Below are 22,883 nucleotides of genomic sequence, written 5' to 3' on the forward strand. Positions count from 1 at the left end.
AGGCTACCCTGGGCTACACGACACCCTACGTGTGTGGGGGGCATGGGATCTGTCACTTGAGGATGGCTTTCCTCAGCTGGAGAGTGCAGGCCAGGCCAGCAACACTCAGTCCTAGGATCCCCAAGCTGGCAAAGGCCCTAGACAGCTCCCTTAACACTCTTTGTTTTCAGATAACAAAATGGGATGGCAAAGGCGCTAAGTCACTTGTCATTTTTTTTTGGCAACTCTCTACCACTTGTCCTGGACACCTTTGTCAGCCCTTGTCAAACTTCTCTGAGACCAGAGCCTCCGGTTCAGACTTGGCCAGACTCTCAGATTCCACGCTTAGTTTGTTTTTAGAAAGTCAATGGCGGGGGCTGGAGAGATGGCTCAGTGGTTAAGAGCACTGCCTGTTCTTCCAAAGGACCCGGGTTCAATTCCCAGCACCCACATGGTGGCTCATAACTGTCTGTAACTCCAAGATCTGACACTTTCACACCAATGCACATAGATTAAAAAAAAAAAAAAAAAAAAAAAAAAAAGAAAGAAAGTCAATGGCATCATAATATAGGAAAGGGACATGCCAGATAGCCAGCCAGCTGTGTTGTTCTGGTTCTTCGGAGCCCAGAAGCCACCTCCTTCCTCATCAGCTGACCCTGCCCGGAAGAGAGATGATCTTTTCTTAGATTGGGATGAACTGTGAGGTTTGTTTGAAGGCGTGCCTAGGAGCCAAAGTCAGTGTTTAGGAGGAACCCAGTCCACTGCCCAGTAACACCTGGAGTGGGGCTAGAGCGATGACGTGCTCAGCAAAGCACTTTAAGCACAAAGACCTCAGTTCAGGTCTCAGACCCATGTGACAAAAGATAGATGTGGCAGTGCACACTTGTGGTCTCAGCACTAGCAAGCAGACATGGGTGGATGGGAGATGGGGTGGGGTGGGGAAGGCCTAGCTGGCCAGCTAGTCAGTCTAACAGAATGAGCTAGTGAGACAGACAGCCCGTCTGAAAAACGAGGTCAGTGGGACTGGAAAGATGGCTCAGTGGTTAAGACTGCTGCTCTTGTGGAGCAGTTCAGATGGCAGTTTACTGACATCAGGTGACTCGCAGCAGTGTGTCACTTCAGCTGTAGATCTGACATTCTCTTCAGGCACCTGCCCTGATGTGCACATAATCCACTCCCCCTAATTTAAAATAATAAAGATTAAATCTTTAAAAACAAAGTTGATGGCACCTAAAGAACAGTAGTTGACAGCCCGGCGTGGTGGCGCATGCCTTTAATCCCAGCACTTGGGAGGCAGAGGCAGGTGGATCGCTGTGAGTTCGAGGCCAGCCTGGTGTACAAAGTGAGTCCAGGACAGCCGAGGCTACACAGAGAACCCGTCCTAAAAAACAAACAAGAAGCAAAAAGAACAATAGTTGAAGCTGACCCTGGCCTCCACACACGTGCAAAACACACACACCCTACACCAGGCAGAGCAAAGCGTACAGAAGAGCTCCTTATCCCTCTTTGTGGAAAACTAGACCTCCCAAGTCTGGGGTATATTTTGCAGACCTCATCAGAGCTGTGCTCACATCCCCTGAGCACAAGCTGTTTCCAACAGACCACTGCCTACTGCAGCGCCTGAACCCACCTGTGCCCTGGCCGTGGGTGCAGGTTTGCTCAGGTGCATCCCAGAAAGCAGACCAAGGCAGGCAAGGAGAGCCCCCAGCAACGCATGTTGCATGTTATTTTGTCATGTCTGGTCCCACGTACCTAAAGCAGGAATCCATTCTTGAGTAATCCTGCCTTCGCTCTCTTCTCACCTGACCTCACTTCTAGTGCTCCCCAGCATCTGCACCCCTCATCAAATCCTTGCACCAGAATCTGCCCAAGGCTGTGACTGCTGGAACCCTACGCTGCGGGCTCATATTCCTAGGACTACCTGGCAGAGATGGACAGGAAGTGGGTGGGGCTATATACCTAAGACCAGCCCCTTAGAGCTCCACTTCCTCCAGTGTGGCTCCTCCCATGCGCCTGTGGCCTACATTTTATAAGCCAACGAAAGTATCAGCTGAAGACTATAGTGGCCTCTGAAGATTAATTGTGGAAACCTCATCCCAGTATAAAAAAATGAGTCAGGCTGGGCGTGGTGGCGGACGCCTTTAATCCCAGCACTCGGGAGGCAGAGGCAGCCGCATCTCTGTGGGTTCCAGGCCAGCCTGGTGTACAAAGTGAGTCCAGGACAGCCAGGGCTACACAGAAAAACCCTGTCTTGGGGAGAAAAAAAAAAAAAGGTCAGAAACACAAACTGGTATAAACGTTAAAGCTTACCGACATGTTGCTGGGCATCCACCAGAGTTCAAAGAGCTCTGTTCTGTATGTGGAATATGGAAGAAGGCGTTCCTGTGAGCCGTCGGGCATTTCGTCTTCTCTTTTTCTTTTTTTAAGGCTTGTTTGTTTGTTTGTTTATTATTTTATGTGTATGGGTGTTTGGCCGGTATGTATACCTATCAACCACGTGCATGCAACATCCACAGAGCCTATCTCATGGAGCTGGAATTACAGCCAGTTGTGAGCCATCATGTGGGTGCTGGGAGACAACACAGGTTCTCTGGAAGAGCAGGCAGGGCTCTTAACTGCTGAGCCATCTGGCCAGCCCCTCAGTCTTCTGGTTCCTGCTCTTCCTAATAGGTACCTCTCAACATCAGTCACTTCGTGGTGTGAGGTTACAACTACAGCTCAAGCCAAGGCATCTACATTCTAGGCAGGAGGAAGGAAGGGGAGATGAACAAAAAAAGAAACTCTAGCCGGGCTTGGTGGCGCACCTTTAATCCCAGCACTCAGAGGCAGAGGCAGGTGGATAGCTGTGAGTTCAAGGCCAGCCTGGTCTACAAAGCAAGTCCAGGATAGCAAGGGCTACACAGATAAACCCTGCCTCGAAAAACAAAAAAAAATAAAAATAAAAAAAAGAAACTCTTTCCCTAAGTCAGCTCCACTCAGGGGGGTCTCTCCGGCAAATCTCACAGAATACTTCCGTTTAAAGCCTGTATACTTTCTCATCTATCAGATCCTTTTTACAAAAGAGGCTCCGAAATAGCCTGCTTTTGTCGGGGAGGTTGCTAAAATCAGAGCGGTGGTACTAAGCCGGGAAAGAGAATGTTGGGTCAGGGCGCCAGCGGTCTGCCTCCCAGGAGCGGCAGGGCTCAGCAATGTCTGGGGCAGAGGCCTGGGGAGATCACAGGGAACGAGCTAAAGGAATTTCTATTTTCATAATTCCACACCCCTTACGCCTCTGCTCCCTCTTTCACCCACGCGGGAGAGTGGCAATCCAGACAAAAGCAAACTGGAGAAGACTGAGTCTCCCACACACGGCTGCACGGCCGAAAATAACAGTGCCGTAGGGGCTGGAGAGAAGGCTCAACCATAAGAGGCTTGCTGTGCGTTTCTGAGTACCAGAGTCCACATCCCAGTCCCAGGTGGTAGGTCCAGCATCCCAGGTAGCCTCTGTCCAAGGTGGGCAGAGAAAAGAGGATCTCTGGGGCTTCTAGCCTAGCTGAGAAAACATGAGCCCCAGACTCAGAGAGAGACTGCCTCAGAGGAATAAGTGGAGCTTGCTGAAGGAGAACGCGCACAACACAAAATGCTTCACTCTTTCTCATGGTTTTGTGGACTAGCTGGACTCAGTTGTGTGGTCCCACTGGTCTCTTTGGAGTTAACTTATGCAAGTACAATCCACTAACAGTCACTAGCTCCAGAGAGCCTAGGATGAGCTAGGGCCTTACAGCTGGCTTTAGCTTGCAGTCCCTCCACATGGCTCCTCAAAGCCAGCAGTCTTTCCTAGGCTTTCCTTCTCATGGTAGAAATATTCTATGCACCAACAAGTGGGAGCTATAAAGCCTCTCAATAAAACAAGGCTCTGCAGGAACAGGTTGCCGAGGAATGTACTTGGCTGAGAGCCTCTACTTCTAAGTCTGAATCCAGTCAAAAATAAGTCTTTTAATCCAGGCGTGGTGGTGCATGCCTTTGATCCCAATTCTTGGGAGGTAGAGGCAGATGGCTCTCTATAAGTTGGAGGCCAGCCTTGGTCTACAAAGAGAATCCAGGACACCCAAGGCTACACAGAGAAACCTTGTATCAAAAAACCAAAATAATAATAAGTCTTTTAAGAATAACAAAGTAAAGCCGGGCATGGTGGCACATGCCTTTAATCCCAACACTCAGGAGGCAGAGGCAGGCGGATCTCTGTGAGTTCAAGGCCAGCCTGGTCTACAAAGTTAGTCCAGGACAGCCAAGGCTAACACAGAGAAACCCTGTCTCAAAAAAACAAAAACAAAAAAATCATAATCATACCTTGAGTCTAAAAAAAAAAAAAGGCTCAAGAATTTGAAAGACATCTCTTCTATTCCATTCAGTTGGCCAAAGCAAGTCTCAAAAGTCATGGATTTAAAAGGAATAGGAGGCAGGGGACAGGCTGCATATTTGGATGGATCTACAATAAAGTCACACTGGAAAAGAATGAGGGACCCATCAAGGAAGACACGAAGAGGAACTGGGTACCAACCTTTCCTGAGTAAACCAAGGGCTGGTTGGAAACCAAGGGCTGCCCACATAAGCAGCAACCCTCTGTCCCAGTTAGAGAGGCCATGCCTGGTGTGGTAGTGCACTTCTATAATCCCAGCACTTGGGAAATGGACGGTGGAGGCAGGAGGATCAGAAGTTCAAGGTCATCCTCAGCTACATAGTGAGCATAAGGCCAGCACACTCACTTTCTTTTTTTTCTTTGTTTTTTCTTTTTCCAGACAGAGTTTCTCTGTTTAGCCTTGGCTGTCCTGGACTCACTTTGTAAACCAGGCTGGCCTGGAACTCATGTCAATCTGCCTGCCTCTGCCTCCTGAGTGCTGAAATTAAAGGCATGTGCCACCACTGCCTGGCCCTGTAACTTAATTTTCAGGGGAATTCAACCCCCTCTTTTGGCCTCCATGAGCATTGCATGCATGTGGTACACAGATATACATGCAGGCAAAATAGCCATACATATAAGGTAAAATGAAATTTAAAACCTAAAGAAAAGGCTAAGAATAAAAAGTTCATTGTGGTGTGCATGCCTATGACTCCTGTCTTTGTGGAGTGACTGGAGTCAGGAGGATCAGTGGGGACTTGCTGGTGGCCAGTCAAGCTGCAGGGTTCCCTGTCTCTCTGGGCATAAGGCAGAGAGTGATAGAGCAGGGCACCAGATGTCCTCTTCTGGACTCCAAATGTGCACACAGGCACAGACCCACCCTCACACATGTACATACAACACACACACACACACACACACACACACACGAAACAATAAGTAAAACTTTTTGGTTTTTGTTTCAAGTTCTGTATTGGAAATTCCATTCTACATTTTTTTTTTAAACTTTGATTCTGATCCTCCAGAAAAGAAAAGCACCTTCAGCTCCACTCCTGAGACCTCATCACAGAAGCTGAAAACAGAGTCCCTCTCACAGACAGAGGGAGCAGCTCTTCTTCCTCTCGGCCTCCTGCCCTGTAGCTCCCACTTCCTCATAGACAGAGGCTCCCCAGCACTAAAGGGATTTGTAAGCAAATGGCCTTTAACCCAGTGAGAATCCTCCCACAATCTGTGCTAATCCTCTTGCATGTTAATATTTAGCATTACCTTGCGCTGCCCAGGTGTGAGGCAGCTGCCTAGATGCCCATTAGCCGAAGCCTTTAAAGGGTTACCCGCTGGACCTTCAGGGTGGCTTGTTGGGAGCACAGCACGAAGGCCCTTGTACCCACAGACCTCCAGAAAAACCAGGATGTGAAGCACACAGGAATGTTGTCTCAGTCCATAAGAACGCTGGGGCTTGGAGGTGATCAGCAGCCTGGCGATCTGTGTTATCTGTCAGGCCAAGACTGGAGGTGGCTAGTAATCTACCTAAATGGCCTGTGGAGCCAGAGGCTCCCTCAAGCTTCCACAACCAGGACCAAAGGTGGCTAATATAGCCCAGATGACCTCTGTGTTATTTGTGTGACTGAGACCAGGCTAGATCCTTTCTTTCTTTTTTTTTTTTTAAGATTTATTTATTTATTATTATGTATAAGTGCTCTGGCTGCATGTACACCTGCAGGCCAGAAGAGGGCATCAGATCTCATTATAGATGGCTGTGCACCATCATGTGGTTGCTGAGAATTGAACTCAGGACCTCAGAGAACCTCTGAGCCATCTCTCCAGCCCCCACTAGATCCTTTCTTATGCCCCTAGCTAGTACAGGTAGCCTGTCTCTAGAACTTATCTTCTTGGAAGAAATGACATATGCTCTGAGTTGAGTTTTGATATAACTATGCTTCCTTGTGCACCAAGATTGTAGTATACCAGGACGCTTTTTTTTTCCTGAAATTATACTGGGTTTAAATATGCTGGCAAACTAGGAAGGCAGAGTCATACAGATCGCTGAGAGTTCAAGGCCAGCCTAGTTTACAAAGTGAGTCCAGGACAGCCAAGGCTACACAGAGAAACCCTGTCTCAAAAACCCAAAAAAAAAAAAAAAATAAATAAATAAAGTCAATCTAAACCAAGTTTTCATTCTCACCTCCTTGTGCTTCCCTTCCCAGCCTGCTGTGGCCACCTGCAGGGCCCGCCTCGATGGCTCAGTGGGGAAAGGCACTGGCCACCAAGCTTCATAGGCCAGTATGATCCTGATCCTGGGGACCACGGACTCCCACAAATTGTCCTCTGAACACCACATGTATACCATACATGTCTGTTCACACACTGCATCTTCAGATGGTTCACGTTTGTCTGTTATCCGGTAAAGGATGTAAAGAGAAAAAGTTGCCATTATCTCGTTATCAAAACTAAGGTACAGCCGGGCGGTGGTGGCGCACGCCTTTAATCCCAGCACTCACTCGGGAGGCAGAGGCAGGTAGATCGCTGTGAGTTCGAGGCCAGCCTGGTCTACAAAGTGAGTCCAGGACAGCCAAGGCTACACAGAGAAACCCTGCCTCGAAAAACCAAAAAAAAAAAAAAAAAAAAAACTAAGGTACAAAGGCATAAGTGTGTTGCCTCCCTTGCCTAAAAGCTCGCCCACTCCTTTGTTCTCTTATCGTTCTAAATTCTGGGCCAAAGTCCAAAAGCTGAGTCAAGGGTCCTGAAACCAGGTGACCTGAAAAGGGCCAGTCACCCATGTTTACTTCCTGGCTCAACCCCTTGTGTCAAAACATGATTGGTTGCTAGGCATGGTGGCACACGCCTTTAATCCCAGCACTCAGGAGGCAGAGGCAGGCGGATCGCTGTGAGTTCAAGGCCAGCCTCGTCTATAAAGTAAGTCCAAGACAGCCAAGGCTACACAGAGAAACCCTGTCTTGAAAAACCAAAAAACCAAACCAAACCGAACAAAAGATGAATGATTGGTCAGTACATCAGCCCAACCCACTCCCCCTCAGTTTGTGTTCCCATCCTTTAAAAATATGCTATTTCATCCGGGTGAGGTGGCGCACCCCTTTAATCCCAGCACTCAGGAAGCAGAAGCAGGCAGATCTTCCTGAGTTTGAGGCCAGCCTGGTCTACAAAGTGAGTCCAAACAGTCAAGGCTACACTTAGAAGCCCTGTCTCAAAAAAACAAAATAAATAAATAAATAGTTTCCTTACTTCTTCCCCCCCGCTGGGTTTTCCTTTGTTGTTGTTTTGGTTTGTTGCTCGGTTGATTTTTGAACAAGGATCTCATTAGGTGACTCAAGAAGCCCTTAAGGGGCTGGAGAGATGGCTCAGTGGTTAAGAGCACTGCCTGCTCTTCCAAAGGTCCTGAGTTCAATTCCCAGCAACCACATGGTGGCTCACAACCATCTATAATGTAACCTGATGTCCTCTTCTGGCCTTCAAGCAGACAACACTGTATACATAATAAATAAATCTTAATAAAATAAAATAAAAGAAGGCCTTAAATTCCTGGGATCAAGTAACACACACACACACACACACACACACACACACACACACACACAGAGGCCTCAGCCTCCTGAGTGACAGGGGCTACAAGTGCACACCCAGAATGGCCCTGCTGCTTTTTACCATATTTTTTGGACCATAAGATGTACTTTTTTGGGCTGGAGAGATGGCTCAGAGGTTAAGAGCACCGACTGCTCTTCCAAAGGTCATGAGTTCAATTCCCAGCAACCACATGGTGGTTCACAACCATCTACAATGAGATCTGGTGTCCTCTTCTGGCTTGCAGGCAGGATATTGTATACATAATAAATAAAGAAATCTTAAAAAAAAAAAAAAGATGTACTTTTTCAGCAAGGCAGTGGTGGCACATGCCTTTAATCCCAGCACTCAGGAGGCAGAGGCAGGTGGAACTCTGTGAGCTCAAGGCCACCTTGGTCTACAAATCGAGTCCAGGACAGCCAAGGCTACACAGAGAAACCCTGTCTCAAAAAAAAAAAAGGGGGGTATGGTGCAGAACACACACAGACACACACACTCACACACCTCACACACCACACACAAACTCACACATGGTCTGGTGCTTTGTATTTGACTGCTAATCATTTTACCCCCGGAGATGTGCTTGCTGTCTTTACCGAGCAAACCCTTAAGTTCCCCAAAGTGATGTTTGTAATCCTTGCCTCCAAGTTATCCCTGATTGCTGTATAAACGACTACACACCTGGGCAGGGCAGAGTAAGGAGGTTTAGCCGAAGTTCCAGGGCTCCTGGGAGAAAAGGATCTTGGGTAGGAGACAGGTACAGGAGGAGGGAGGAGGAGGAGGAGGGTTGCCATGAGACAGAAAAGAGCCTCTCGGGCCAGGAGGAGGAACTCTGAGGTTCTGCATGGAAAAAAGTGGCCCAGATGAACAGCATAAGCAAGTATTTTTTTTTTTATTTTTTATTTTTTTTTGGTTTTTCGAGACAGAGTTTCTCTGTGTTAGCCTTGGCTGTCCTGGACTCACTTTGTAGACCAGGCTGGCCTCGAACTCACAGCGATCCGCCTGCCTCTGCCTCCCGAGTGCTGGGATTAAAGGCGTGCGCCACCACGCCCGGCTTTTTTTTTTTTAAAGATTTGTTTATTTATTATTAAGTACACAGTATTCTGCCTGTACACCAGAAGAAGGCACCAGATCACATTATAGATGGTTGTGAGCCACCATGTGGTTGCTGGGAATTGAACTCAGGGCCTCTGGAAGATTAGTCAGTACTCTTAACCTCTGAGCCATCTCTCCAGCATAAGCAAGTATTGTAGGTGGGAAATAGGCCATGATTAAAGCAGGTGGCCTGGGATGGGGGCTGGGAGATAGAGGAAGGTAGTTTAAGGGGTTAATATTTGCCCAGCCCCAGGTAAATGCCATCTTAAAATACAGTAGGCGTCTGTGTCTTTTATTCATTATGATAACAGCTTACATAATTTTGCCATAATAATTATAGATTTTAATAATAAACATCATTAGCTATTTTTATTTACTACCAGACACTCACATGCATAGAGTTTCATAAGCACTAGGTTCCCTGTATCCCTGTCTTGCTTGGAAGAACAAACAGATGAACCTAGCTGCTTTGACGATGTGAAACAAAGATGTTATGAGAGAAAACAACCAGCCGGACAGTGGTGGCGCACGCCTTTAATCCCAGCACTCGGGAGGCAGAGGCAGGCGGATCGTTGTGAGTTCGAGGCCAGCCTGGTCTACAAAGCGAGTCCAGGACAGCCAAGCCTACACAGAGAGACCTTGTCTGGAAAAACCAAAAAATTAAAAAAAATTAAAAAAGAAAGAAAGAAATAATAAACAGAGGCATGTCTGTGCCCCAGTGTCAAGAGAGCCAGCTTCAGCTATCAGCTTCCTATAACCCGAGGTGAGGGAACCTCAGAAACTGTCTCAACGTGATAAGGCTCTGGCAGTGCACATTCTGTGGCATTTCTTTCCTGTTAACTGATGTGAGAAAGTCTGGCCCACTCTGGGTGGGGGCAGTGCCATCCTGAGGCAGGTGGGCCTGGACAGAGAGAGGACAGCTGAGCAAGCCAGTGGGCAGCATTCCTCTGTGGTTTCTGCTTCAGGCCCGGAGTCTCGGCTTCCGGCCCTGATTTTCTCACTGATCGAAGATGAAACAAGCCCTTTCCTCCTCAAGTTGTTTTTGGACACTGTTTATCACTTTTCTTCATCAGAGAAAAAAACTAGGATGCCTAGCAAGCGGGCTTCCTGCTTTGTTGTGGTCACAAAGGTGAATTCCTCATTATCCTTTTGCCAGGAATTCCGGAACCTGATTATTTTGTAAAAATCGAAATGACAGTCTCCTCAGAGAGACAGTTGCCTGGCAACGCAGGCCAAAGAGGCCTTTAGAGCCTCTGGGATCAAGTGTGACTATTTTCGTTGTTCTGTTGTGTTCATTTTCTCCCCACCCCCAACCTAGTTTGCCCATGAACAATTTGGGGGAAACTAAACTTTCAGTCAGAAGAAAGGCTTTCCTTCAGGAAGATACCTTTGTCAGGAAGTACAGCTGCCCTCGTGTGCAGGACTGCTATGAGAATGCGGAAGAAGAGAAGAAGGCTGAGGTGTCACTCAGCTGGTAAAGTGGTTGCTTGGGCTTGACGCCCAGCACCACAAGCACCGGCCGTGGTGGCTCGTGCCTGTAACTCCAGTGTTCAAGAGATGGGAGCAAGGAGGCCCAGGAGGTCGAGGTCATCCTCACACACAGCTGGTTTGAGCCAGCCTGGGCTACATGAGACTCTTTTTAAAAAAGGAAGAGGGGCAGAGAAAAGAGAAAGAGGGGAGGAGAAGAAAGCAAAATAACATGAGAGGAGCTTCAGGTGGGAGGTGTATTTTTGTTGTTGTTGTTGGTTTGGTTTGGTTTTTCAAGTCAGAGTTTCTCTGTGTAGCCCAGACTCTGTGTAGCCTTGGCTGTCCTAGACTCACTTTGTAGACCAGGCTGGCCTCAAACTCACAGCGATCTGCCTGCCTCTGCCTCCTGAGTGCTGGGATTAAAGGCGTGCGCCGCCACGCCCCGGGCCTCAGATGTAGGCTTTCTAAGGAAAACCACTGACGGAGCGTGCCACTTGGGATCTCTCACAGTCACTCACACAGGCCTCCCTGGCCAGAGCCGCGTCACTGGACAAAGCACTGCCGGGCATGGTGGCTCATGCCTTTAATCCCAGCACGCACTTAGGAGGCAGAGGCAGGAGGATCGCTGTGATTTTGAAGCCAGCCTGGTCTACAAAGTGAGTCCAGGACAGCCAAGGCTACACAGAGAAACCTTGTCTTGAGACAAAACAAAACAAACAAACAAAACAAAAACCAGAACAGACATTGCCAGATGGAAGAAGGGCAGAACAAAAGCACCCAACTAAAAACATCAGTTTTATATACTTAAACTATATTAAATTTCTGTAACACATTATTGGGTGAGGGCTTTTTTTTTTCTTTTCCTTTTCTTTCTTTCCTTTTCTTTGTTTGTTTGGTTATTTGTTTTGTTTTGTTTTTGGAGACAGAGTTTCTCTTGTAGTCCTAGCTGTCCTGGACTCACTTTGTAAACCAGGCTGGCCTCGAACTCACAGAGATTCACCTGCCTCTCCAAGTGCTGGAATTACAGGTGTGTGCCACCATGCCTGGCAGCTTTTTTTGTTTTTTAAGATTTTTTTTTCCGACCAAAACATTTAATTAACAAAAAATATTACAATAGCTGAGAAAATAATAATAATAACAACAATAAAAAGAAACCAGAAGTAGGAATCAGGGTAAAAAAAAAATGCAGAGGCCTAAGTTCCTAAGAGACCAGCACCCCTGCTGATCTGGACTTAGCCCCAGACCCTTCTGAGTTTTCCTGGGCTGCTGGCTTCTCATCTTCCCCCATAAGACGTTCTTTCCCCTTTGCCGGAAGCAGCTGTGACAGTGCCTCAGTGAGCTTCTGTATCTGTTCCTTGTTACCCTCCAAAGCGGGCAGCACCTGTTTGACAGTCCTCTCTACCAGCACACCTCCAACCATGCCCCAGCACTTGCGGATTTCATCCATTTCCTAGTGTCGCTCACTAGGCTGTGCTCATTCAGTTCCATCTCCAGCTCAGCTGCTTTGGCTGCCAAGATCCTCTGTTCCTGCGGAAGGCGATTAAAGCCAGCAATTACCCGTTCGGCCGACACCGCCCCCTTCCCCGTGCCGCTCCGGCTTCTCTTGCCCACACGACCGCTGCTGTCTGCCATTTTTGCCACCTGCAAGCTTTCCCATCTTTTTTAAGATTTTTTTTTTGTTTTTGTTTTTCAAGACAGGGTTTCTTTGCGTAATAGCCCTGGCTGTCCTGGACTCACTTGTAGACCAGGCTGGCCTCGAACTCACAGCGATCCGCCTACCTCTGCCTCCCAAGGGTTGGGATTAAAGGCGTGCGCCACCACACCCGGCAAGATTTTTTTTTTCCTATTAGTCTCTGTATGTATCTGTGCAGGTGCCCAGCATTGGCTAGAAGAAGGTATCAGATAGCCTGGAGCTGGAGTTACAGGAGCGTGTGAGCTGCCCACAGTGAGTGCTGAGAGCTGAGTTCAGCTCCTCTGGAAGAGCAGCGAGCGCTCTAAACCTCCAAGCACGTCTCAGACTTCCCTGGGCCTCCGCCCTGAAGCCGACCAGGTACCACTCTCCAAGCTTCTCGCTTCCTTCTGCCCTGCAGATGCTCACGTGACAGGTGTACGTCTCCATCTCCAGATGCCAGCACGAGTCTGAACAAACAGCCTTGCCAAGCTGTTAGCACAATGAGTTCAAACCCTTTTATCCTCCACTGCCTCTGCACAGCTCTCTGCCCATGAGCGTGCAGTTTCCTAAAGAGACGGCTCAGTGTTCACAGCGCTTGCTATGCTTCTACGCCCATCTAGAAGGTTTCATCTAAAAATCCCTCCCCCCCTTTTCCCTTAGCGCTGATAATTGTTTCCTATAGCAAGTCTCTCTGGATAAAATTTCAATGTTGCAGTGTTTGATTAATCCTGATAATTGGGATTCTCCATGGAAACTGCACAGTGATGGCATACCTCTCCCAAAGCATAAAAATAATGCTCTTCTTTATCTGTTGCCTGGCAACAATACTTTTGTTTTTATTTGCATGAAATTTTCTAAGATAATTTTCTGGAAAGAAAAAAAGAGAAAGAAAAAGAAAAAAGTAGTCCTTTTAACATTTAAAAATTAAAAGGGGAGCCGGGCGTGGTGGCGCATGCCTTTAATCCCAGCACTTGGGAGGCAGAGGCAGGTGGATCGCTGTGAGTTCGAGGCCAGCCTGGTCTACAAAGTGAGTCTAGGACAGCCAAAGCTATCACAAAGAAACCTTGTCTCGAAAAACCAAAAAATAAAAAAAATTAAAAATTAAAAATTAAAAGGGTTGCCAGGCGTGGTGGCACATGCCTGTAATCCCAGCACTCAGGAGGCAGAGGCAGGTGGATCTGTATGAGTCAATCCAGCCTGGTCTACAGTGCAAGTTCAGGCCAGCCAAAGCTAACCAGAGAAACCCTGTCTTGAAAAACCAAAAGAAAAAAAATTGAAAGGGTTGTTCAGTCTTTTTCATCTTAAAAACAAGGCTGAGCCAGGCATGGTGGCTCATGCTTTTAATCTCAGCACTTGGGAGGCAGAGGCAGGCGGGTTGGTGTGAGTTCAAGGCCACCCTGGTCTACAAAGGGAGTCCAAGGCAGCCAAGGCTACACAGAGAATCTCTGTCTTCAAAAACAAACAAACAAAAACAAACAAACAACTGACCATATCCCAGGCTCTTTTTTTTTTAAAAGATTTATTTATTATGTATACAGGGTTCTGCCCCCATGTACACCTGCACGCCAGAAGAGGGTACCAGATCTCACTACAGATGGTTGTGAGCCACCATGTGGTTTCTGGGAATTGAATTCGGGACCTTTGGAAGAGCAGATGGTGCTCTTAACCTCTGAGCCATCTCTCCAGCCCGCCCAGCTCCTTAATATTTATTTAACAAAAGGGAAATGCATTTTGTAGGAAATAATAGACTCTATTGGTGGGGGGTTGGAACAGTGTTTCTCTTTGTAGCCTTGGCTGCCCTGGACTTACACTGTAGACCAGGCTGGCCTGGAACTCATAGTGATCCGCCTGCCTCTGCCTCCCAAGTGCTGGGATCAAAGGCATGGGCCACCATGCCTGGATAGACTCTTTATTTTTATTTTATTTATTTATTTATTTATTTATTTTGGTTTTTTGAGACAGGGTCTCTCTGTGTTAGCCTTGGCTGTCCTGGACTCACTTTATAGACCAGGCTGGCCTCGAACTCACAGCGATCCGCCCGCCTCTGCCTCCCAAGTGCTGGGATTAAAGGCGTGCGCCACCACGCCTGGCTGGATAGACTCTTTAAAACACTTTAGATTTAACATTTTTTTCTTTTTCTTTCTTTTCTATTCTTGTCTTTTTTTTTTTTTTTTGGTTTTATAAGACAGGGTTTCTCCATGGAGCCTTGGCTGTCCTGGACTCGCTTTGTAGACCAGGCTGGCCTCAAACTCACGTAGATCTGCCTGTTGGATGTCATGTTATCGCATCATATTCGTGACCAACATCACTAGCAGGCATGTGCTGACCATTACTGGGGAAACTGATGGTGACTTTGTAATCCCTCTGGTGATTACAAGAGATCAACCCTTTTGAAAGAAAGGTTTTGTGTTAAAACTAGCCAAGGATTGGGCTGGAGAGATGGCTCAGTGGTTAAGAGCCCTGTCTGCTCTTCCAAAGGTCCTGAGTTCAATTCCCAGCAACCACACGGTGGCTCATAACCACCTATACTGAGAGCTGGTGCCCTCTACTGGTGTGCAAGCTAACATGCAGGCAGAACACTGTATAAATAATAAATAAATAAATCTTAAAAAAAAAAAATAGCCAAGGTTGAACTCAGATTCCAGAAAAACCACAAACTAATCTAAAGAAAAATATTCCCTAGCAACACAATCAGCTCAACTTGGGACAGTCCAAATATACTGTCTGCTGGTCAACCAATTAGGAGAAGCCAGGCCAAAGTTCCTAACACCCCATGACTGCCTCAACCAATCTTTTCTATAGGCCAACTCGCCCCTACACCTATTACCCAACCATGAAATGCCAAGGCTTGTAATTCCCTGCTTGCAGCTTTTCTGCCCAAATGCCATCCAATCATATACTGTAAACCCATTTCTTTGTCTAAAACCTATAAAAATTCCCTCTCAATTGAGACTCAAGGCCACTTCCCTGCATCTGCTGTGCCAGTGCATGGGAAGGGTGGCCCGAGTTCGAACCTGCAATAAAGACTCCCTTGCCATTGCATTTGGACTCGGCTCTTGGGTGGTCTGTTTGGAAGGTCCCTCAAAATTTGGGGACAACACTATTGGTGTGATACTCTGTGACTGAAGCATCTTAGGAGAGAAAGAGTTTATTTCATCGTGTGGGTTGTAGTCCATCAGGAAGGGAAGTCAAGGCAGGAAGTGAACCAGAGGCCATGGAGGACTGCTGCTTACTGACTTGCTCTCCATTGCTTGATCAGCCTGCTTTTTGTTCCATCTTGTTTTGTTTTTGTGTATTTGTTTTTGTTTTTAAGACAGGGTTTCTCTGTGTAGCCCTGGCTGTCCTGGAACTCACTTTGTAGAACAGGCTAGCCTCAAACTCACAGCAATCCACCTGCCTCTGCCTCCTTGAGTGCTGAAATTAAAAGCCTATACCACCAAGCCTGGTTCAGCCTGCTTTAAAAAAAAAAAAACAAAATTTTTTTTTTCTTTTTCTGTTTTTGGTCTTTTGAGACAGAGTTTCTCTATGTAAGCTTGTCTGTCCTAGATTCGCTTTGTAGACCAGGCTGGCCTCAAATTCACAGCGATCCACCTGTCTGTGCCTCCTGAGTGCTGGGTAAAAATTTTTAATACTATTCAGGACTGCATGCCTGGGGACATCACCACTCCCAATAGGCTAAGCCCCACATGTCAATTATGAGTCGGGAAACGCCCCACAGACTTATTACAAACCAGCCTGCTGGAGGCAATTTCCCAATTCTAGCTTAAGTCAAGTTGACAAAAACAAAACAAAAAGCAAACAAAAACAACATCAAAACCTACCCAGCACGCCCACCATTGCTGGGACTAGAGTAAAGGGAAATCAATGAGTGGGCCTAAGAAAGGCATCCAAAACATTATTTTACCTTTGTAAAGCTGTGCTTGTTCCAATTCAAGCTATTTCTTCCCATCTGCATTTGAGTGGGAAGGAGAAAGTATGGTTAATCTCTTCATTAGTCACTCCCCATGCTGACTCAGCAGCCACATTAACAATAGAAATAATTACACTGAACAATTGTGTTTATTCCCCTGTCTAGACACAGCCTGCACTTACAGACAGAGGGAAGCAGCCAGGAAAACGCAAGCTCTGCTTTTTTAATTGTTCCTGGCAAACATGTTTCTTAGACCTGTTGCTTCTCCTCCCCGCTGCCCCTCTCTCTCTCTTTCAAGACAAGGTTTCCTCTGTGTAGCCCTGGCTGTCCTGGACTCACTTTATAGACCAGGCTGGCTTCGAACTCACAGAGATCCACCTGCCTCTGCCTCCGGAGAGTGCTGAGATTACATATGTACACCACCAAGCCCAGTCTGTTGATTCTCTTATGACCAATATACTCATATATAATATAATATAATATAATATAATATAATATATATAATATAAATCATGTTACATATTCAGATGATAAGGACTTGTAATTTATTTTCTTTTTTTTTTTGTTTTGTTTTGTTTTGAGACAAGTTCTCTCTACATAACCCTATGCTGTCCTAGAATTTACAATGGAGGCTAGGTTGGCCTCAAATTCACAGAATTCCACTTTTCTCTGCCTTCCAATTGCTGGGATTACATGTCACCATGACTGCTTCGATCAAGTTTTTTACATTTGTATTAGGACAGGCTTCACAATGTTTACACTTGACACTCTCAGGGAGGGAGATGTCTTGGTCAGATCACTGGCAGAGCTGTCTCAAAATGCACACTCCAGATGTAGCACAGTCTGTGAGACACTACCATCTAGTGGCCAATCTTAAACTTGGGGTTTTCGGGGCTGGAGAGATGGCTCAGCAGTTAAGAGCACTGACTGCTCTTCCAGAGGTCCTGAGTTCAATTCCCAGCAACCACATGGTGGCTCATAACCATCCACAATGAGATCTGGTGCCCTCTTCTGGCATGCAGATGTACATGCATGCAGAGCACTGTATACATAATAAATAAATAAATATTTAAAGTTGGGGTTTTCTGTTAGGAGTATGTAATGAAAGTCACATATGTCTAAAAGTGGTGCCCATCAATGCATGCGCTGCAGCCACACATGAGCTAAGGCTAGAGAGAAACTGGCACTAGGAAGACCATTTCTGAGGTCAGAAGGTAATGGCCTGGATCCATCAGCTGTGGACACAGGTAACAGAGGATAAGGTGTAACATGACCCTGGGGCTTGTAGCTAGAGCCTTGAAATGGTCTAAAGATCTTTCTCCTAAAGTATATTTTCTTTCTTTTTTGAGGGAGTTTTTTTTTTTTTTTTTTTTTTTTTTGAGACAGGGTTTCTCTGTGTAGCCTGTCCTGGACTTGCTTTGTAGGCCAGGCTGGCCTTGAACTCACAGAGATCCTCTCTGCCTCCCAAGTTCTGGGATTAAAGATATGGGCCACCACACTCGGCCTAAAATATAGTTTCAAATTGCTTTGTTTTATTTCATGTGTTTGGGTTTTTTGCCTGCATGTATGTCTGTGCACCATGTGCATGCCTCATGCCTGTAGAAGCCAAAAAAGGTTATCTGATCCTCTGGAACTGGAGTAATAGAAGGTTATGAACCACCAAGTGGTTGGCGGGAACCGAACTCAGGACCTCTGGAAGAGCAGTAAGTGCACTTGACCACTGAGCCATCTCTCTAGCTCCCTGGTCTAATGAGGTTTTGACTGGTCTTCAAAACCCTAAAACTGAGACTTGCTCAGGACCACTGTTCTAAATACAGAAATGTTTTGGGCCAGGCTGTGGTTATCTGATCAGGAAAGGGGATGGATAAAGACTTCAGCTGAGGGTGATGGGACGGTGCCCCAAATTCCTGAGTATGACATACTGAATATGATAAAGGTTACCCAGCTCAGCATGCATCCAAGCTCCTACATACACAGAGAAGTTTCCCAAAGACCTGATGTAACCTCATCCTGCCTAGTTGTGATTGTTGGTTTTCACTACAAACTTGACAATGATTTGGAGTAACCTAGGAGTCATGTCTGTGGGTGTGTTTGTGGGCAAGTTTCTAGAGGGGAGGAACCGAGGAGGGACAGGGATGCTCCGGCTGAACGTGGACAGCAGCATCTACCTTAGTCAGGGTTTCTACTGCTGCATCAAAGCACCATGACCAAAACCTAGTTGGAGGCAAAAGGGCTTATTCAGCCTGTTCATCACCATAAAAAGTCAGGACAGGAAATCACACAAGCAGGAACATGGAGGCAGAGGCCGTGGAGGAGTGCTGCTTATTGGCGTGCTCCTCATGGCTTGCTCAGCCTGCTTTCTAATAGAGTCCACAACTACCAGCCCAGGCATGGCCACACCCACAATGGGCTGAGCCCTCATACATTGATCATTAATTAAGAAAACGTCTTACAGCTGGGCATGGTGGCAGACACCTTTAATTCCAGCACTCAGGAGGTAGAGGAAGTTTAGGACACCTATGCTACACAGAGAAATTCTGTCTTGAAAAAAATAAAATAAAATAGAATGTCTTATAGCTTTTCTTTTCTTTTCTTTCTTTTTTTTCTTTTCTTTTTCTTTCTTTTTTTTTTTTCCGAGACAGGGTTTCTCTGTGTAGCCTTGGCTGTCCTGGACTCCCTTTGTAGACCAGGCTGGCTTGAACTCACAGCAATCTACCTGCTCTGTCTCCCGAGTGCTGGGACTAAAGGTGTGTGCCACCACGCCTGGCCTGGATCTTTGTTTCAAGATTTATTTATTTTATGTACATGAGTGCTCTGTTTTCATGCATAGCAGAAGAGGACACCAGATACCATCCTAGATGGTTGTGAGCCACCATATGGTTGCTGGGAATTGAACTCAGGACCTCTGGAAGAGCAGCCAGTGCTCTCAACCTCTGAGCCATCTCACCAGCCCCCCACTGTAAACATTTTAATACAATATTTTATTACTCTTTTTCTTGATTCTGGATCTGGTCGCGTTTATGTCCCTGATTGACCTTAGACTAGAAATTCTCCTCTTGCAGCCTGTTGAATCCTGTGTTTCCATCCCATCATGACTTCCTTGATTTATTTTTTTACGTTGATTTATCTATTTGTTCATTCATTTGTGTGTGTGCATGCACAGGTGTGCCGCAGCATGTGCATATGGAGGTCAGAGGACAGTCTGTGGGAATCATTTCTCTCCTGCCATGTAGGCTCTGGGAATCAAACTCAGGCCATCAAGCTTAGTGGCAGGTGTTTACCCTCTCTTCTATCCTGCTGGCAATTGGCTTAATTAAAAAAAAATCAAGATCAAAATTTCAAAGTCTTATGAGAAGCACCTGGTGTCATAGCTTGTGCCTTTAATCCCAACATTCGAGAGGCAGAGGCAGATCTCTGAGTTCAGCTATGCAGAAAATAGGACAATGTAAATTAAACAGGTTAATATGTTTTATTTGTTTATTTTTTTTTTTACCATGTTCCCATCAAAGCACCACTCTGGGTCACTTTACAATTCAGTACCTTTGTTCTTAGATGGAAAGTGCTCCCCCCTGGAAGGCTCCTGTATGGACACCTGGGCTCTAGTCTTCGAGGGTAGTCATAGGATTTCAAGGGTTTGGAATTACCCTTGGATTCATCCACTAGCAGACTCATAATCTGATGCATCGTTGGGAAGTGATGGAAATTAAGGAGGTGAAGGCCCGTGGGAGCAGGTATCTCGTGGCATGTGTCCTTCTCCTTGGCTTGTCCACTTCAAGCCACTGTGAAGTCAGCAGCTGTACTCTGCCATATGTGTTCTGGCACAATGCACTGCTTTACCAAGGGCCCAGAAACAGTGCGACCAAGTGACCGTGGACTGAAAACTCTTGACACCACGAGGCAAAATCCATCCTCCCTTATTTACATTCTCCTCCAGGGTCTTTATCACAGCAGCAAAAAGTCTAACACAGACGCCTTTGATTGTTTGGAGACAGTTGCCTGAGTCCATCCATCTCAGGAACAACCTCTGTCTTACTGACAGGGACAACGCTCCAGAACCACCTCCTATCGTGAGTCTTCAGATGTTTCATGTTTGTCTGTTAACCAGTAAAGAATGTAAAGAGGGAAGTTACCACTATCCCGTTATCAAAACTAAGGTGCAGGGGCTGGAGAGATGGCTCGGAGATTAAGAGTACTGGCTGCTCTTCCAGAGGTCCTGAGTTCAATTCCCAGCAACCACATGGTGGCTCACAACCATCTATAATGAGATCTGGTGCCCTCTTCTGGTGCATAGGAGTTCATGCAGGCAGAACACTGTATACATAATAAATCTTTAAAAACAACAACAAAAACTAAGGTATAAAGGCATAAGTGTGTTTGCCTGTCTTGACTAAAAGTTCGCCCACTCCTTCTAAATTCTGGGCCAAAGTCCAAGATGGCATTTGAGACTGCAAAAGCTGAGTCAACGGTACTGAAACTAGGTGACCTGCATAATGCCCAGTCACCCATGTTTACTTCCTTGCTCAACCCCCTGTGTCAAAATATTATTGGTGAAAACAACAGCCCGGCCCACTCCCCTCCTTTTGTGTTCGCATTCTTTAAAAATGTACTATCTCAGCTGGGCGATGGTGGTGCACACCTTTAATCCCAGCATTTGGGAGGCAGAGGCAAGTGGATCTCTGTGAGTTCGAGGCCAGCCTGGACGACAGAGCAAATTCCAGGGACAGGCAGAGCTGTTACACAGAGAAACCTTGTCTTGAAAAATAAAATTAAAAAAAAACCCTACTATCTCCTTAAAGGGACTTGATTCAGATCCTGAACTGCCTGTCTCCCTCTGCTTGCAGAAAATAAAGCTTTCATTTATTATTATTATTTTATTATTATTATTATTATTATTATTATTTTATTATTATTTTGAGACAAGAGTTTCTCTGTGTAGCCTTGGTTGTCTTTGAATTCACAGAGATCCACCTGCCTTTGCTCCCTGAGTGCTGGGATTGAAGGTGTGCACCACCACACCTGGCAGCTTTCATGTCTAAAGTGGGTTTTTTCAGCTTCCACCCCAGCCCCAACACGATGTCTTTCTCCTTCATGACATGAACCTCTGTTATCATAAGCTGTAGTTGTTCCCTAGACCGGAAAGGAAGGATTAAACAGGTGCTTCTGTAGCCCAGGGCTGTGGTCATTGAACAAAACCAGAAGCAGTCAGGGAAAAAGCCTTTGCCACCAAGATTGCCAGCCAGGCATACATAGTGAGACCCTTTCACAAAAAATTAAACAACAACAACAAACCTACCAAGATATGGGGTGCATATGGCTCGGTGGTTGAGTGGGTGTTTTTCTTGCAGAGGATTTGAACTTGAAACTAAATTATTGTGCTTAGTAATAATGGTGCACCAAACTGCTGTCTTAGATGTGCCCAACATTCCATAGTAAGTTAACAATGCAGGATTTACAATAAGAGAAACACCATGCATAATGCAGGAACCCTGAATTATTTTTGCAACTTGGCTACTTTTTTTCTCTTTCTTTCTTTCTTTCTTTCTTTCTTTCTTTCTTTCTTTCTTTCTCTCTTTCTTTCTTTCTTTTTCGAGACAGGGTTTCTCTGTGTAACCTTGGCTGTCCTGGGCTCACTTTTTAGACCAGGATGGCCTCAAACTCACAGATAGCTGCCTGCCTCTGCCTCCCTAGTGCTAAGATTAAAGACGTGCACCACCATGCCCGACTGACTTGGCTACTTCTAAATATGAAAAACAAGATTCCAGGCATGGAGAAGTTTATTATATGGGAGGGGTACTCCAGAGAAGAAGAGAGAGACAGAGAGGCAGAGAGATCGAGACAGCAAGAGGAGGAGAAAGGTAAGCGAGAGACGTGAGAGAGTCACCAGGTCCTTTTATAGACTGGGCAGAAGCAGCCCAGTGGCAGGTAATGACGCTAGGCAGACCGGGGTAGTATGCTAACAGCTACAAATAACAAAACGCCTCTAAAGCGTAAAAATGGCTTTTATATGGGGGTGGGGACTGTAACAACGCCTCCCTCATAAGGCTGTTGTGGGAAACCAGTGAGACAGTACAGGCCGTGTGAAACTCAACGCTTGGCACATAGATCTCAGTTGTGCCGCCGGTTATTTTGGTGAAACGGAACAAAAAGCCCTGCCCGCTCCGTGTTTCACTCAGGACCTGCCCTGGCGAACTTCCGGCTTTGGCCGGCGACGAACTTCCGGGGGCGAGGCCAGGCACAGTTCCCACGCCCCGCTGGCCGCGCCACTGTCCCCGCCCCGGAAGTAGTGTCTCCCTTGGCCGCTACAGGACGGAAGCTGTGGATGGCGGGGAAAACAGCCCTGCACAGGCGGCTATGTTGGTGCTGTTGCTAGACGACCAACAGTAGCTTCGTCACTTCTTCAGCTCGTGGTCCGCCCGGGACCGAACCAGAGGCGACCGGAGCCGGGTTGAGCTTAACAGTTGTTCCCCGCCGTGCAGGACCCGCGGCCAGCTTGGCGGCGGGAGTCCGGGCCACGCCACCTGCAGGGAAGAACTCGAGCCGAGGCGGGAAGATGGCTGCAGACAAGCCTGCAGGTGAGCCGCTCGCGCCGCGACCCAGGGGCTGACACATTGCGCGCGGGGACGGCGGCTCCGCGTGGGGGTCTCGAGGGCCACTTGACTTCGCTCGTGTCCCTCTGCTCCTCACTTTTCTCAGCTGTGTCCACTGTGAGTCCAGTGGCCATCCGCTGTGAGCTGCCCTGAATACACTGCAGACCGTCCTTGCCTTGCTTCTGTAAGATAATTCTGGCCCAGGAAGCCTATGTCACT

The 22,883-nt window shown here is 46.8% G+C and overlaps 1 protein-coding gene and 1 pseudogene across 6 annotated transcripts in view; one reads left to right on the forward strand and one right to left on the reverse strand.

Moving 5' to 3' along the window:
• Window positions 1-10,765: 10,765 nt before the first annotated feature.
• Window positions 10,766-12,355, reverse strand: LOC311581961 (prefoldin subunit 2-like; annotated as a pseudogene). The gene has a single exon. The product of its transcript is annotated as a prefoldin subunit 2-like (transcript).
• Window positions 12,356-22,346: 9,991 nt separating this feature from the next.
• The window catches only part of CNOT10 (CCR4-NOT transcription complex subunit 10), a 54,974-nt gene continuing 54,437 nt past the window's right edge, over window positions 22,347-22,883 (forward strand). For 4 of the 5 annotated variants that reach the window (XM_084754535.1, XM_084754534.1, XM_084754536.1 and 1 more), the window contains exon 1: window positions 22,347-22,649. In XM_084754535.1, coding sequence (XP_084610661.1) covers window positions 22,628-22,649 — 22 coding nt within the window. In that variant the 5' untranslated portion in view covers window positions 22,347-22,627. The remainder of the gene's footprint in view (window positions 22,650-22,883) is intronic. The other variant, XM_084754533.1, reaches the window with a different exon arrangement.

The sequence above is a fragment of the Acomys minous genome, assembly GCF_964271855.1.
Source record: "Acomys minous genome assembly, chromosome: 13".
Taxonomy (NCBI): Eukaryota; Metazoa; Chordata; class Mammalia; order Rodentia; family Muridae; genus Acomys; species Acomys minous.